The sequence below is a fragment of the Zea mays genome, chromosome 9 (assembly GCF_902167145.1).
Source record: "Zea mays cultivar B73 chromosome 9, Zm-B73-REFERENCE-NAM-5.0, whole genome shotgun sequence".
In the NCBI taxonomy this organism is placed as follows: domain Eukaryota; kingdom Viridiplantae; phylum Streptophyta; class Magnoliopsida; order Poales; family Poaceae; genus Zea; species Zea mays.
In genome coordinates this window covers 94823982-94837464 of record NC_050104.1, presented here as the reverse complement: position 1 = coordinate 94837464, position 13483 = coordinate 94823982, and the positions used below count along the sequence as shown (strand labels likewise).

Below are 13483 nucleotides of genomic sequence, written 5' to 3'. Positions count from 1 at the left end.
CTTGGATGGAGAGAGAATAAGTGACTACGCATTTTGTGACTCCAAAATCCGTAGTCTTCCTCATCGAAGTGTGGAGGTTTGCCAAGAGGAATGGAAAGCAAATGCGAATTCGAACTATGTGGAATACGAGAATAATCAAATGAAAAGTTCGAATTGACCGTCTTCCTGTAGTCGTTGTCGTCGTCCTTTTGGGAAGAAGTCGACTCATCGCTGTCGTAGTAGACAATCTCCTTGATACGTCTTGTCTTCTTCTTCCCATCTTTGCGTTTGTGGCCCGAGCCCGAGTCATTGGACTTGTCATCCCTTGGCTCGTTGACGAAGGACTCCTTCTCCTTATCGTTGATCACTATCCCCTTGCCCTTAGGATCCATCTGTTTGGGCGGTTAGTCCCTCTTCTTGAAGAGAACGGCTCTGATACCAATTGAGAGCACCTAGAGGGGGGGGTGAATAGGTGATCCTGCGAAACTTGAAAACTTAAGCCACAAAAATTGGTTAATCGTTAGCACAATAATTGCCAAGTGGCTAGATAGGAATCCTCAACAAAATACAATAACCAACAAAGATCAATCACAGAGATGACACGGTGGTTATCCCGTGGTTCGGCCAAGACCAACGCTTGCCTACTCCACGTTGTGGCGTCCCAACGGACGAGGGTTGCAATCAACCCCTCTCAAGCGGTCCAAAGACCCACTTGAATACCACGGTGTTTTGCCTTGCTTATCTTTATCCCACTTGCGAGGAATCTCCACAAATTGGAGTCTCTCGCTCTTACACTTAAAGTTCACAAAGAAGCACGGAGTAAGGGAGGGAAGCAACACACACAAATCCACAGCAAAATGCACACACACACGGCCAAGAATCGAGCTCAAAAGACTATCTCAAAGTTCTCACTAGAACGGAGCTCGAATCACTGAGAATGACAAACGGATGCGCAAAGACTGAGTGTGGATGATCAAGAATGCTCTAAGGTTGCTTGGTTTTCTCCTCCATGCGCCTAGGGGTCCCTTTTATAGCCCCAAGGCAGCTAGGAGCCGTTGAGAGCAATTCTGGAAGGCTGATCTTGCCTTCTGTCATCGGGCGCACCGGACAGTCCGGTGCACACCGGACACTGTCCGGTGCCCGATCTCCTTCCTAAAATGGCGCAGCCGACCGTTGCAGATCTGGGAGCCGTTGGCGCACCGGACAGTCCGGTGCACACCGGACAGTCCGGTGCCCCCTTCCGACCGTTGGCCCGGCCACGTGTCGCGCGCAGATTCCGCGGCCGACCGTTGGCCCAGCTGACCGTTGGCTCACCGGACAGTCCGGTGCACACCGGACAGTCCGGTGAATTTTAGCCGTACGCCGTCGGCGAATTCCCGAGAGCGGCCACTTCGCTCGAAGCAGCCTGGCGCACCGGACACGGTCCGGTGCACCACCGGACAGTCCGGTGCTCCAGACCGAACAGCCTATTGGCTGTACACAGCCAACTTTTCTCTGACTTGATTTCTCCTGTTTCAAGCACTTAGACACAATACATTAGTCTTCAAAACAATGTACTAAGGCTTAGAAACATACCTTTACTCTTGATTTGCACTTTGTCCATCCATGGGTATAGATTCACATTTAAGCACATGTGTTGGCACTCAATCACCAAAATACTTAGAAATGGCCCAAGGGCACATTTCCCTTTCAGTACCATCCTCGCCTTGGACGCCCTAGACGCCCGAGAGACCGACTGCCCAGGCGCAGCCACGACGACCTGAGGGTCGCCCTCCTGCGCAGCCGGCACGGGCGACGGTTCTCGAGGAACAGGCAGCTCGGCCTGACTCCCCGGGGTCACCTCAACTTCCCCAGCCGAGGGGTCAAGTACCCCCTCGGTCTGCTCCTGCTCTTCGGACCGGGACCCCGACGTCCCGGACCCGAAAACCGATGGCGCCAGCCCGCTCGGGGGCTGGCTTGACGACTCCTGACCCAACCTCAGATCCGGGCTGAGGCCAAGGCAAGCAGCCATATCGTCGTCTTCGTCATCGTCTTCATCGTCATCGTCGTCGTCAGGCGTTTCCGGCGACGGCTCCCTCGGGAGCCCATCCTCTCCTGCCGACGATGGAGCCTTTCCAAGGCATCCCGAGCCCTCATCCGCTCGCGGGCCCGAGCCTTCTTCGCGTCCTTTTTCTCCTTCCTCTTCTCCACGGCAACCCTCCGCGCAGCTCGGTCCACCGCGTCCTCCGGGACCGGTGGCCGGGAAGGCTTGTGCCACCCTACCTCCTGGGGACAGACGGAAAGTCTCAGCTGTGAGAACCAAGGGCAATCCGATGCAAGGAGAAAGAAGGAGCAGACACTCACCAGGGACACACACCCGCGGTCGGGACGCATCAAGGGCTGGGAAAGGGCGCCGGCGTCCGGTTTCCCCAACGTGACGGCTACCCGCCTGTGGAGGTCGTCGACGGGAAGGGGATCCGAGGACATCCGCAAACCCTCCAAGTCGGCCTCCGGCGTCATCTCCCAAAGCGGCAACCGCTGCTCCGTCAAGGGAAGCACCCTCCGGCGATGAATGGCGGCAACCACTCCCGCAGTGGTGAGCCCTCCTTTCCGCAACACCTCCAGGGCCTTCAGAAGGGGCTGGAGATTCTTCTGTCTGTCGTGCGGGGTCCCGTAGCGCCAGGCATCGGCGGCGACGGTCACTACTCGTTGAGAAAACGACGGGAGCCTCCCGTCGTCATTTCAGAGATAGAACCACCGGCGCTGCCACCCTTTGTTCGAGGACGCAAGGATGGCAGGAATATACTGCGGCGCCCGCGCCTGCCTCAGCTGGAGGATGCAGCCACTGGCCCGCACTGCCGCGTGGACCCTTCTCTCCCCGTCGGCGAAGCAAAAAGCTCTGCGGAGAAGAAATGAGTCCACAGGTCCCAGTGGGGGTCAATCCCCAAGTATCCTTCGCAAACCGCTGCGAAGATGGTGGCTTGCGAGATGGAGTTGGGGCGGAGGTTGTGCAGCTCCACCCCATAGACATGCAGAATCGCCCGCATAAAACGGCTTGCCGGCACTCCGAACCCCCGCTCGTGAAAGGAGACGAAGCTCACGACATACCCCGGCGGCGGGGACGGGGCGGCTCCGCTCGGGGGGGCACCACTCCGGTTGCCTCTCATCGGAGAGAGGGTGAAGTAAACCCTCAGCGACGAGGGCCTCCAGGTCATCCGCCGTGACGGTGGAGAAAGGCCACGAGTCGCGCAGAGCAACAATGGTCACCCGGTCGGCCATCACCAAGCAGAGGAGGTGGCGGCGGAGAAGACTTGGTGGGTGGTTTTCTCTTCTCTGGCTATTCCCTCGGGTTGCGAAAACCTAAGACGGAGGCAAGTAGCAGAGCAAAGAACCGTCACCGGTCCCTCTCCCGAACATATAAAGGCCCAGGCGAGACACGTTCAACGCGTCGCCCGAACCCACCGCGGGATTCAAAACTCAAAGCGAAACGCTTGTTCCTCGAACGGCTCGCGCACACGCAACGGCTGCCCCGCGAACCACTCGTCCCGTCGCATTAACTCCGTGGCGAGACAGGCGGCACCTTTGGCAGGAGAAGCAGGCGACGCTTCGCCTTCGCCATAATGACCGCGTCAAAAAAGGTGCGCCACGTCATTCGATTTCGTATCCTTTTCCTTTTCCCCTCTCTCTCTCTCTTACAACAGGGACCGGGAAAGGGGGATACCCCGAAAGGGATCCTTCTCCGCGAAGGAAACGGGCCCCGAGCCCCCCTACTGATCAGAGGTTCGAAGGCTGGCCCCTCGGAGGGGTTCAACAGCCGCCTCAGAGCGCTCGGGCTCTGCGCCCACTACTGGTCAGAGGTTCGAAGGCCGGCCCCTCGGAAGGGTTCAACGGCGGCCTCAGGCCACTCGGGCTCCGCGCCCACTACTGATCAGGGGTTCGTAGGCTGGCCCTCGAAGGGTTCACAGCCGCCTCAGACGCAGAGCGAGGGATGACCCTGGGTACGTTCGATACATAACCAAGGCTCGGGCTACGCTCCCGAGGTACCCTAGGACATTTCTGAGACCAGTGGGAACGATCTTGTAACGGAATCCCATCAGAGGGAGGCATCGAGCCCTCAGACCCCGTCAAAAGGGGATCGGGTCCGACAGATCACCCGCAGGTACTTTTGGAGCGCGCCTCCGGGCCTCTAGCCGACCCCTGACAAATGGGGCACGGGCGTCCACTCGGATTACCCGTCAGCAGCTCACTGGAGACACCATGTTCGGCGCCCTCCAAGGGCAACATGGCGCTTTCCCCCCCCCTCCTCCTTGCGGAAAGGCGACGCAGGGGCGTATGTAAAAAAAGTCAAGTCTGTCCTTGACCGTCCTCTCGCTCTGTGCAGAGGCTCAGGGGCTGCTCTCGCAAACCCGGCTCCGGCCAAACCGTTGACAGCGTCAACATACCAGCCCGAGAACTTGGGACCCGACCGTGCACCCGGGCTACGACCAGCTCGCATGAGGGAACAACTAGACCGGCCGAAGCATCGCGAAACGCATTAAGACCTCGAAGGAGTCAAACCACTCCTCCGAGGCCTCGGGGGCTACACCCGGCAGGTGCGCTCGTGCGCACCCACCGGAACAAAATGCAACCGAGAAAGGCCGGTCCCCTTGCAAAAAAGTGCGACAAAAGCCTCCAAGCGAGTATTAACACTCCCTTCGAGGCTCGGGGGCTACTGTCGGGGACCATAATTAGGGGTACCCCCAAGACTCCTAATCTCAGCTGGTAACCCCCATCAGCACAAAGCTGCAAAGGCCTGATGGGTGCGATTAAGTCAAGGCTCGGTCCACTCAAGGGACACGATCTCGCCTCGCCCGAGCCCAGCCTCGGGCAAGGGCAGCCGACCCCGGAGGATTCACGTCTCGCCCGAGGGCCCCCTCAAGCAACAGACACACCTTCGGCTCGCCCGAGGCCCAGTCTTCGCCAAGAAGCAACCTTGGCCAAATCGCCACAACGACCGACCGTATCGCAGGAGCATTTAATGCAAAGGTGGCCTGACACCTTATCCTGACGCGCGCCTTTCAGTCGACTGAGCCGAAGTGACCGCCGTCACTTCGCCGCTCCACTGACCAGCCTGACAAGAAGATAGCGCCGCCCGCGCCGCTCCGACTGCTGTGCCACTCGACAGAGTGAGGCTGACAGCAGCCAAGTCCGGTCTCAGGCGCCATAGGAAGCTCCGCCTCGCCCGACCCAGGGCTCGGACTCAGGCTCAACCCCGGAAGACGACGAACTCCGCCTCGCCCGACCCAGGGCTCGGACTCGGGCTCAGCCCCGGAAGACGACGAACTCCGCCTCGCCCGACCCAGGGCTCGGACTCGGGCTCAGCCCCGGAAGACGACGAACTCCGCCTCGCCCGACCCAGGGCTCGGACTCGGGCTCAGCCCCGGAAGACGACGAACTCCGCCTCGCCCGACCTAGGGCTCGGACTCGGGCTCAGCCCCGGAAGACCGCGAACTCCGCCTCGGAGGACAGACTCGACCTCGGAGGAGCCTCCGCCTTGCCCTACCCAGGGCTCGAACCGACCACGTCACAGGAGGAGCCATCATTACCCTACCCCTAGCTAGCTCAGGCTATGGGGAACAAGACCGACGTCCCATCTGGCTCGCCCCGGTAAACAAGTAATGATGGTGCCCCGCATGCTCCATGACGACAGCGGCTCTCAGCCCTCTTACGGAAGCAAGGAGATGTCAGCAAGGACTCGACAGCCCCGACAGCTGTCCTTCCGCCAGGCTCCAGCGCTCCTCCGATGGCCACGACATCACACGAACAGGGTGCCAAAACCTCTCCGGCTGCCACGACGGCATGTACTTAGGGCACTAGCTCCTCTCTGCTAGACACGTTAGCACACTGCTACACCTCCCAGTTGTACACCTGGACCCCCTCCTTACGCCTATAAAAGGAAGGTCCAGGGCCCTCTTACAGAAGGTTGGCCGCGCGGGGGAAGGACGGGACGACGCGCATAAGCCTCTCGCTCTCTCCCACGCGGACGCTTGTAACCCTCTACTGCAAGCGCACCCGACCTGGGCGCGGGACAAACACGAAGGCCGCGGGTTTCCCCTTTCACGCCTGTCTCCCTCCGGCTCCATTTCCCCCCTTCGCGCTCCGTCTCGCGCCGACCTATCTGGGCTGGGGCACGCGGCGACAATTTACTCGTCGGTACAGGGACCCCCCGGGGTCGAAACGCCGACAAGTAAGGATAAAGTTACATTCATAGATGAATCTGTTTATTTAGATTTGACATTTGATACTTGGTTGATTGACTTTGGTGCCACTGTTCATGTCACCACTATTTATTACAGAGAATCTTTACGAAGTGGACTATTCTAAAAGGACAAAGAAGTATTAGAGTTGCCAACGGACTTGAAGATGATTTCGAAGCCATTGGAGATATTGCATTAGAGTTAGATAGTGGTTTCATTCTCTGATTAAACAATGTTTTATTTGTGGCTTACTCGAGAACGAACTTGATTTCAGTTTCATGTTTAGACGATAGTAACATACATTGTTATTTTAGGAACATAAAGTATATTATTAAATGCAATGATATTAATGTTGGTCTTACCATCCAACAAGACAAGCTATATTTACTTTTTAATTATGATCATGTGGATGAGATAAATGCATCTTCTTTTGTGAATGTGTGTGACGATGTAAGTGTTAAGCGTAAGTGAGATGAGGAATAAATCAACATCGAAATTAAATAAGGATTTATCTAACCAATAGACCTTTTATATATGGCTTGTGCATAAATTGCATTAAGGAAAACAATATAGGAAACAAATTAAGAAAGATGTTAAGAGAAGTGTGAGAGTTTTAGAAATAATTTATACGTACATTTATGGTCCTTCCTATTGAAGGCACTAGATGGTTTTGATATATTCATTATATCCACTGAAGGCCTTGTTCGGTTATTGACATTCCATGTGGATTAGAGTGTATTGGGTGGGATTGGGATAGATTTTGACTTACTATGGATTTAATTCGACTCAATCCCACCCAATCCACATGGATTAACACAAAAGCGAACAAGCCCGAAGTTTTTTCGTGATATGGGTATGTTTATCCTATTAAGGAACCCCGAGAAGCACTATAAAAGTTTGAGATATTCAAATCCAAAGTTGAGAATTAGAATGGCTTAAAGATTAAAATAGTAAGATTAGACTATGGTGGTGAATACTACGGGAAGCATACCCCTTACGACCAGCTTCCTTGACTATTTATTGGGTTCCTACCGGAAAGTGGCGTAGTTGTCTAGTATTTAATAGAATAAAGTGGCTAAAAGTCTCAATGACGCCTTGATAGATATGGTAAGAAGCATGATAAGTTACCTCACATTGTCTATTAGTTTATGGTTGTAGGCACTAAAATTAAATTTGTTGCTCATATTTTCAATAGAGTTTCCAGTAATTTAATTAGTGCCTAAAATACTACATGCGTTATGGACCGAAATAAAGCCCTCATGTCATGTACGGCATCCCCTACTCCAGGCGACGTCGCGCCCGCGACATACGCAGGGCAGCCGAGCATGCAGCACAGGAGGCGGCTGCCCAAACCAATTAGCCGCTAGGATTAAGGCAATAAAAGATATCTAGCCTATTATTTAGGAAGGGATTACTCCTTTCTGTTAGAAGTTATCTAGCCTATTACTTAGGAGGAGATTACCCTTATCTGTTTCAGCCGTGGGCTATATATAGATGTAATCAGCACTTGAGAAGGGAAGAAAACAATTATCCATCTCTCTCTCTATCTCCTCTCAAGCCCAGCCGCCGTAAGGGGCATAACCTTCGGTTCTGGAAGACACGGCAGGAGACTACGAACTCCGTAGTCGAGGGCCGCCTACCCTTGATCACTACGCCCTTGACATCTGGTATCAGCGATCCAGCCGATCCTCCACCTCCTCACCAGCCGCCGCCAGCCCTAGACCACCGCCCACCCCACCCTCGCCGACCTCTTCATCTGAATCTGCAACCAGCCCAGCAGCCACCATGTCTGAGCCGTCTCTCGCCGACGTGCTGGACATGCTCAAGACCATGACCTCGGAGATGCAGACCCTCAAGTCCGACATGGCAGCCATGAAGGACAGGACTGCGTCAGCATCTGGCACCGCCGATGGCAACCAGACAGACAGGTACCCGTACAGCCCCGTGGGGCCTCGTCGACGGGCTGGTCACCTATGATGGCCGGCTGTACATCCCTTCCACCTCGCCACTCCTCCTGGAGATCGTGGCCGCGGTGCACGAGGAGGTGCATGAGGGCATGCAGTGCACTCTCCACCGACTCCGACGTGACTTCCACTTCCCCGACATGCGTCGCGTCGTCCAGGACTTCGTCCGTGCCTGCCCTACGTGCCAACGCTTCAAGACGGAGCATCTGCAGCCGGCTGGTCTTCTTCTTCCACTACCCGTGCCGACTGGAGTGTGGACTGACGTCGGGCTGGACTTCATCGAGGCTCTGCCCCGGGTCAAAGGAAAATCCGTCATCCTAACGGTGGTGGATCGCTTCAGCAAGTACTGCCATTTCATCCCTTTAGCTCACCCGTACTCTTCTGAGTCTGTGGCACAGGCGTTCTTCACCGACATTGTACGCCTCCACGGGATGCCGCAATCCATGGTTTCCGATCGCGATCCGGTGTTCACCTCCACGTTCTGGAGGGAGCTGATGCGGCTCATGGGCGCCAAGCTACATATGACCACGACATTCCATCCGCAATCCGATGGACAGTCAGAGGCTGCCAACCGCGTCATCGCCATGTACCTATGTTGTTTCTCCGGTGACCGGCCGCGGGACTGGTTGCGGTGGCTGCCTTGGGCAGAATATACATACAACACCGCGTACCAGTCTTCTCTACAGGAGACACCATTTTGGGTGGTATACGGCCGCGACCCGCCCACCATCAGATCATATGAAGCAGGGGACACGCGCGTGGCTGCTGTGGCCCAAACAATGGCCGAACGTGAAGAATTCTTGGCCGACGTCCGTCACCGCCTAGAGCAGGCCCAGGCGATCCAGAAGCGCTACTACGACAAAGCTCACCGCCACGTCTCCTATGCCGTTGGGGATTGGGTGCTCCTCCGACTCCGTCAGCGGCCGGTGGCTTCCATTTCTCAGGCGCCGAAGAGCAAGCTTCAGCCCCGCTTCTTTGGGCCGTACCGCGTCACCGAGCTCATCAATGAGGTGGCAGTACGTCTCGAGTTGCCTCCACGCGCCAAGCTTCATGATGTGTTCCATGTCGGCCTCCTCAAGAAATGGGTGGGCGAGCCTCCCGCGACACCACCACCGTTACCCGCTGTTCATCATGGAGCCATCAACCCTGAGCTGGAACGTGCTGTGCGCACTCGCGTCGCTCGCGGGGTTCGACAGGTGCTCATCCGCTGGAAGGGAGAACCCGCAGCATCCTCCACATGGGAAGACCTCGACGCCTTCTCCGCCAAGTACCCAGCGTTCCAGCTCGAGGACGAGCTGGTGGTCGAGGGGGGGAGAGATGTCATGTACGACATCCCCTACTCCAGGCGACGTCGCGCCCGCGACATACGCAGGGCAGCCGAGCATGCAGCACAGGAGGCGGCTGCCCAAACCAATTAGCCGCTAGGATTAAGGCAATAAAAGATATCTAGCCTATTATTTAGGAAGGGATTACTCCTTTCTGTTAGAAGTTATCTAGCCTATTATTTAGGAGGAGATTACCCTTATCTGTTTCAGCCGTGGGCTATATATAGATGTAATCAGCACTTGAGAAGGGAAGAAAACAATTATCCATCTCTCTCTCTATCTCCTCTCAAGCCCAGCCGCCGTAAGGGGCATAACCTTCGGTTCTGGAAGACACGGCAGGAGACTACGAACTCCGTAGTCGAGGGCCGCCTACCCTTGATCACTACGCCCTTGACACCTCACCACATTATTTGACTGTCCAGAAAAAACTAAGATATGTAACCCAAATATTGGAAAGTTAGACTCTAATAAGAACAGGTGTCACGACCAGGAGACGTAACAACCTTTTTATTGCGGCCCTCTTTCACACAACATATATTAATAAGAAAAGAACCAACACACAAATCAATGTTCATTGTAACCCCGTCTCACATATTCGATTTATCTCTCTATACAGTCAGTGAAGGAAAGTGTGTCGTCGTTCTACCTCACTATCTCTTATTCGAACTTCATCACCCTAGTTGCCTAGTCATCCAGCCTCGAAGTTATAATCCTAGTTTCTTAAGCATCCAGTGGCTAAGGGTCACGCAAGTTTATGTAAGATCTAACACCACCCCCGTAAGGTCATTTTCAATGTCAGTTTCATAGAGGTTTCATTGTCATTAAGGCCTTTTTTGTCTAGGAATGCACCCAGAAATCGTTCTTATTGATCAAAGCTTATATAAATGAGACAAGCAATCCGGCTAGGAACCGTTCCAAGCATTGGTCACATGCTAACCAAACGGGCACTAAATGTTGTGTCATGTCAGCAATTGAGATGATGTGGCAAGCAATTAACGAAGAAACATATGAAATGGGTTTTATGGAGATGAAACCATGTCTACACTATTGCTTAGACATATTGTCTTGTCTTTTCATGTTACCTATGAAACCTTGCTCAATTAAACTCTTCACTGTGAGAGACGTACTGTTTCAACCATGATTTCATTTGTTTCTTGATTATGTTACATCTTGAAAACACAAATTTGAAATCTACCACTGTGGAATGGCTTGGCCTCAACCTTACCTGCCGAGTGATGCGCGTACGTACGGAGACAGACGGAGTGAGCAGCTAGCATGCAGCGTTACTGTAGCAAAAGGTTCCGTCCTGCAAGGAGCTGAGGAAGGAAGGAACACGTATCCAACTGGGCGATCATTGGGCGTGGACAAGACAAGGGCCGGGGCAGCGAGGACCGCCATTATTGATGCTGCCGCTCTGCCTTTTTACGGGGCTTCTGTTGCCATGGATGGATGGATGATTGGCGGATTGATTGATGGATTGGTTGCCCCTCGACCCTCGTGGGGTGTGGATGCATGGATGGATTGGATGCCGCAGTTATTGCCCGGCCAAACACAGCTGCTCGGCAGCGTCAGTGCAGTGTCGTCGTCCCCATGGACATGCATGCATGAGTGAAGCAAGCAATCCTCCATTGCCAGCGTGTGTATGTGTACTGACGGGAGCTGTGGATCAACAAGAGTCTTCCAGGCTAACTGCTCGATCCCTTCACCATACGTCCATACCATTGACATGGTCTCTTCCGCTCAACTGCTTCCGACCTCTGCCCATCAAAACGACCATCTCATGATGTGTGCCTTCTCCCATTGCTAATTTGATCAGCGGGTTTTAGTGCGATCTTGCATGCAAAGCACCGGGCCTCAGGCTCCCCTCCATAAATGAGAGGAGTACTGGCAGGGCAGCAGCAGCAGCGAGGCTGGGTGGTTATGCCACCCGCCACCACACTGCAGTTCACCGACAGCGCGACCCAGCCACAAGCCCAACCCACGACAGGACACTAGGACAGGCAAGGCAAGGGCTTCGGAGTCCAGGCCACCTAGCTCTGACACAAGTGTTCCTGCTGAAAGGAAAGGTCACCCTGACAGAACAGCAACTTGGACGCAGCGCAGCCGTGGCACTGCACGCGCACGCACAGCACAACACAACACACAGCCGGCCGGGGGCGTCGTCGCTGTATCTAACCGCATTAACGCTGCCCTGCGGACGCAAGTACAGTGCGGGGGTAGCGCTAAAATATTCACCGGAATGGAAGGGAAAGAGGGCCGGCCGGCCGGCATCTACACATACCCACCCCCACTCCCTGATCCGGAGGCACTCACTCACTCGCATCACTGACTGACTGGACTGCTGCTCACTCCTTCCTTCCTTCCCCTGGCAGAGAATCTGCAGTGCTTGCCGGCCGGCCCGTCCCTGCCCTGCAGAGCGCGGGGATCTGCAGGCATCATGGTGCAATCAAAGAAGAAGTTCCGCGGCGTCAGGCAGCGCCACTGGGGCTCCTGGGTCTCCGAGATCAGGCACCCGCTGCTGTAAGAAACTGGTGGCCCCCCATGCTAGATCTTCTTCCCTCAGCTCTACTAGCTAGCCACGCTGCTCTCTAGTAGTAGTAGTAGATGCCTCGGTCTTTCTCTTTCGCCATGCGTTCTGACGATGGCGGCGTGGTGGGCATGCATGCTTGAATCGAATATGCAGTAAGAGGAGGGTGTGGCTGGGCACCTTCGAGACGGCAGAGGAGGCGGCGCGGGCGTACGACGAGGCCGCCGTCCTCATGAGCGGCCGCAACGCCAAGACCAACTTCCCCGTGCCAAGGAGCGGCACCGGGGAGCTGCTGGCCCCTGCAGTGCCGGCCGCACGGGAGGCGCGTGGTGGCGGCGGCGGCGGCACCAGCCTGTCGCAGATCCTCAGCGCCAAGCTCCGCAGGTGCTGCAAGACGCCGTCGCCGTCGCTCACCTGCCTCCGCCTCGACCCGGAGAAGTCCCACATTGGCGTCTGGCAGAAGCGCGCCGGCGCGCGCGCCGACTCCAGCTGGGTCATGACCGTCGAGCTCAGCAAGGACGCGCCGCCGCCGCCGTCCTCCGGCGAGGAGCCCGCGCCCAGCTACGGCGGCGCGGCCACCACGCCCACGTCGTCCACTGTCACGGCCGGGTCGCCTCCACCTGAGATGATGGATGACGAGGAGAGTGTTGCGCTGCAGATGATCGAGGAGCTGCTGGGATCACATGGGATGATGCTCCAGGGTGCAGCAGGCAGCCTCGTCATCTGAAGGAAACCGCATGGTTCTACAAGCTATTATGATATGATCAGGACATCATCATCAGGTCACTGTCCCAGATCAGACCAAGCAGTTAAGATTGCATCATATATATATAATATATATAGGTACACCTCTATTACTACATCAAGCTTAGGAAAAAACCATATAGTAAGATGAATCACTACTGTGTGAAGCTCTGTAATTATATATATTAAAGGCTTTTACTTGTATAAGCATATGCAGACCCACAGTCATGGTAGTCACACTGTAATACCACCCCTTTATTTGTTATGTATCAACAATATAATATCAGGCTATATATATATCAGCATCAGCGGGCCGGTGTTATTGTGTTTGGCCATGCATTATATTCTTCCGCTTTCATACTCATCAAAATTAAAGACGAACATCTGAAATAATACGAGATGAAGTTGTCATAAAAAATACTGTTCACGATTTGCATATATAAGCACAACAGTACACTGATAATTAATCACACGGCGCCCATAATAATAAGCAGCCAACGTTAGCACATACAACTAATACAAGCAATAATTAATGACCAGCGGAACCATTGTCTGCAGCCTTGCTGCAGGCAAAAAAAAAAAACCCTGATCGCGCACAGGCTGGGAGGGTGGGAGAAGATCGAGGGGCTTAATTGATGATTAAATCCAATGTCTGTACAACTAACAGAAAGCCATCAACTTAGCTGTGACAACGCACTAGCTAGACCACATATATACATAGGAGTGTTT

The 13483-nt window shown here is 54.6% G+C and overlaps 1 protein-coding gene across 1 annotated transcript; it reads left to right on the top strand.

Moving 5' to 3' along the window:
• Window positions 1-11495: 11495 nt before the first annotated feature.
• On the top strand, window positions 11496-13100 carry LOC103638685 (ethylene-responsive transcription factor WIN1). The gene is made up of 2 exons (XM_008661526.4): window positions 11496-12003; window positions 12167-13100. Exons 1-2 carry the CDS (start codon window positions 11921-11923, stop codon window positions 12735-12737), a joined length of 654 nt encoding a protein of 217 aa, XP_008659748.1. The 5' UTR covers window positions 11496-11920; the 3' UTR covers window positions 12738-13100.
• The last annotated feature ends 383 nt before the right edge of the window (window positions 13101-13483 follow it).